The 2,324-nt window shown below is 31.6% G+C and overlaps 1 protein-coding gene across 1 annotated transcript in view; it reads left to right on the top strand.

Moving 5' to 3' along the window:
- Positions 1–1,961, top strand: part of LOC106474822 (3-hydroxyisobutyrate dehydrogenase, mitochondrial-like) — a 7,757-nt gene extending 5,796 nt beyond the window's left edge. Inside the window, exon 2 of the mRNA XM_013935513.2 lies at positions 1,633–1,961. Within this exon, the coding sequence (XP_013790967.2) occupies positions 1,633–1,946 (314 nt within the window). The 3' untranslated portion in view covers positions 1,947–1,961. The remainder of the gene's footprint in view (positions 1–1,632) is intronic.
- The last annotated feature ends 363 nt before the right edge of the window (positions 1,962–2,324 follow it).

The following is a 2,324-nucleotide window of genomic DNA, read 5'->3' as shown; positions in this document are numbered from 1 at the left end:
TTATACATGTCATGAGACATTAGTGATTATTAATATAATAGGACTAATACTACTGCCTTATGACAAGTATAATTACTTACTTCTCTATTGGTTGAAAATCATTGTTATCACATTTTGAATTTGATAAGAAGAATTTCTAATATATGATGAATCCCAAGTTACTTTCCTCATGTTTATGTATTAGACCAGTGAAAATCATGCGTTGGTATCATAAAATCATTAGGTTTGAAATGTACTAAGTATATTTCTGTGTTTTCTGTAATTTGAAAGTGTTTTCCTGGATCTCTTAAAATTTTATGAATGTACAAACAAAATATTACATTATCTTCTGGAAGCTTGTGTCACATTAGGTTCTCACCAGTCATTTTAAGTTTGGTACACCTATACTATACTTTATAGTTTTATCATGTATGTAGTTTTTACTGTAGTTGCTAGGATTGTTCTTGGCATATGGAAACTGGTCAGTTATTCACAAAAGGTCCTGGTGTTGGGGTCGAAATATTATAATGAATAAAATGTTTTATTCAATTATTTAATAACTTGTGTGTTTTTAACAGTAATACTAACTAATCAGGATCACTGTAGAAAGTTAATCAAATCAAGAGTGATTATACTTTGAAAGCTCGTGAACTCTCGTTATCCAGTGTTCTTAAGCATCTACAGAACATGGATATTATGTTAACTTTAGTTCTAGATAGTTTTCATTGTGGCCAGTTATTTTAATGAATGTAGAATAAATGTTATTTTATGTAATATTTTAAACTAAAATTTACTTAATTAGAAAGAGCTGGGCAGTTAAGTTGTCTAATTGATTACATAAAATAATCAGTTGAAGTTGTGATTAAATCGATTAAAGTCACAAAAATTAGTGTTTCTGTTTATTACTTTTCCTGTGATTGCTGGTACTTTGGTGAAGTTAGAAGTTGTTGTATAATAGTATTTTGAAGAAAATCTAAGAGGTAATAGGGTCTTGGTTAAGTTTGTGTGAGAGAAAAATCTTGCTACAAGGTCAAAGGTCACAGGACAAGCCATTTTGAAAGAAGGACAGGAATGATCTATAATAACTAGTGGTTCATCCAGAAGGTGTGGTCAGATGTTAATTTAAAGTAGTCTTTAGTAAATAAAAATTTATCAATTATTAAAAATGTCAACCCTTTTGCACTGAAATATTTTCTGAGCAGCTTTGTGATTTGTTTTTTAACATAGAAGTATCCAACAAGTAACTGTAGAAACTTTTAGAGTGTTTTCATGAAGTACACTGCCCACTCACTACCTATACCACCTTGCATGTAAGGGATATAAACTTGATACCAAATCTCATCCAGCGTTATTAAATGCAGTGGTAATGTAGTGAAACACTAGCACGAATGTGTGGAACATAAATTTACTTTCAATGACATATAACTATTGTACTACGAATGTTTCATGAGTGCTAAATTTATGTTACCAGCAACACCAGGTAGTAAAAAAAAACATTGTAAAATATGTGAAATTTCTGTAACTTTTTGTGTGTATTTATCTTTTCTTGGGTAATTATTAGATTCATCTTTCGTGTACAGCAGTTTCCATTAAAAATGTAATCTGTTAGTTTAGAAGTATATGACATTTTGTTAATTTTTGCCCTTTATATAGTTTCTCCAAGAAGCAAGGCCTCACAGGCTCCAGTTGGTTTTATAGGCCTAGGAAACATGGGCTCACACATGGCAAGGAATTTACTAGATAGAGGTCTCTCTCTAGTGGTTTATGACGTTTACCCAGAAGTTATGACTTCACTGTCTGACCAAGGTGCTCGAATAGCCCAGCATCCAGCAGAAGTTGCTGAAAAAAGTGATCGCATCATAACAATGTTGCCATCCAACCAACACGTTCAAGCAGTTTACACTGGGGAAAATGGCATTTTCAAGTTGGTGTCAGAATTTAGTGTAAATCTGTTAGTTGTGGTTTAGTAAAGCTAACTTGCTGGAGAAATATAGATGTTTTAAAGTTTATGAAGTAAATAAAAGTATAGGTTAAATACATTTGTAGCTGTACACAACAGTGACATTTGTAGATTTCTTGACTGTAGACTGTAGTTATGTTATAAACATTTAGTTTGATGGAGACTACTTGACCGTAGACTATAGTTATGTTATAAACATCTAGTTTGATGGAGACTACTTGACTGTAGACTATAGCTATGTTATAAACATTTAGTTTGATAGAGATTACTTGACCGTAGACTATAGTTATGTTATAAACATTTAGTTTGATGGAGACTACTTGACTGTAGACTATAGTTATGTTATAAACATCTAGTTTGATGGAGACTACTTGACTGTAGACTC

This window comes from Limulus polyphemus, unplaced genomic scaffold (genome assembly GCF_000517525.1).
Source record: "Limulus polyphemus unplaced genomic scaffold, Limulus_polyphemus-2.1.2 Scaffold7727, whole genome shotgun sequence".
Classification (NCBI taxonomy): Eukaryota; Metazoa; Arthropoda; class Merostomata; order Xiphosura; family Limulidae; genus Limulus; species Limulus polyphemus.
This window is presented reverse-complemented; position numbering and strand designations above follow the sequence as displayed.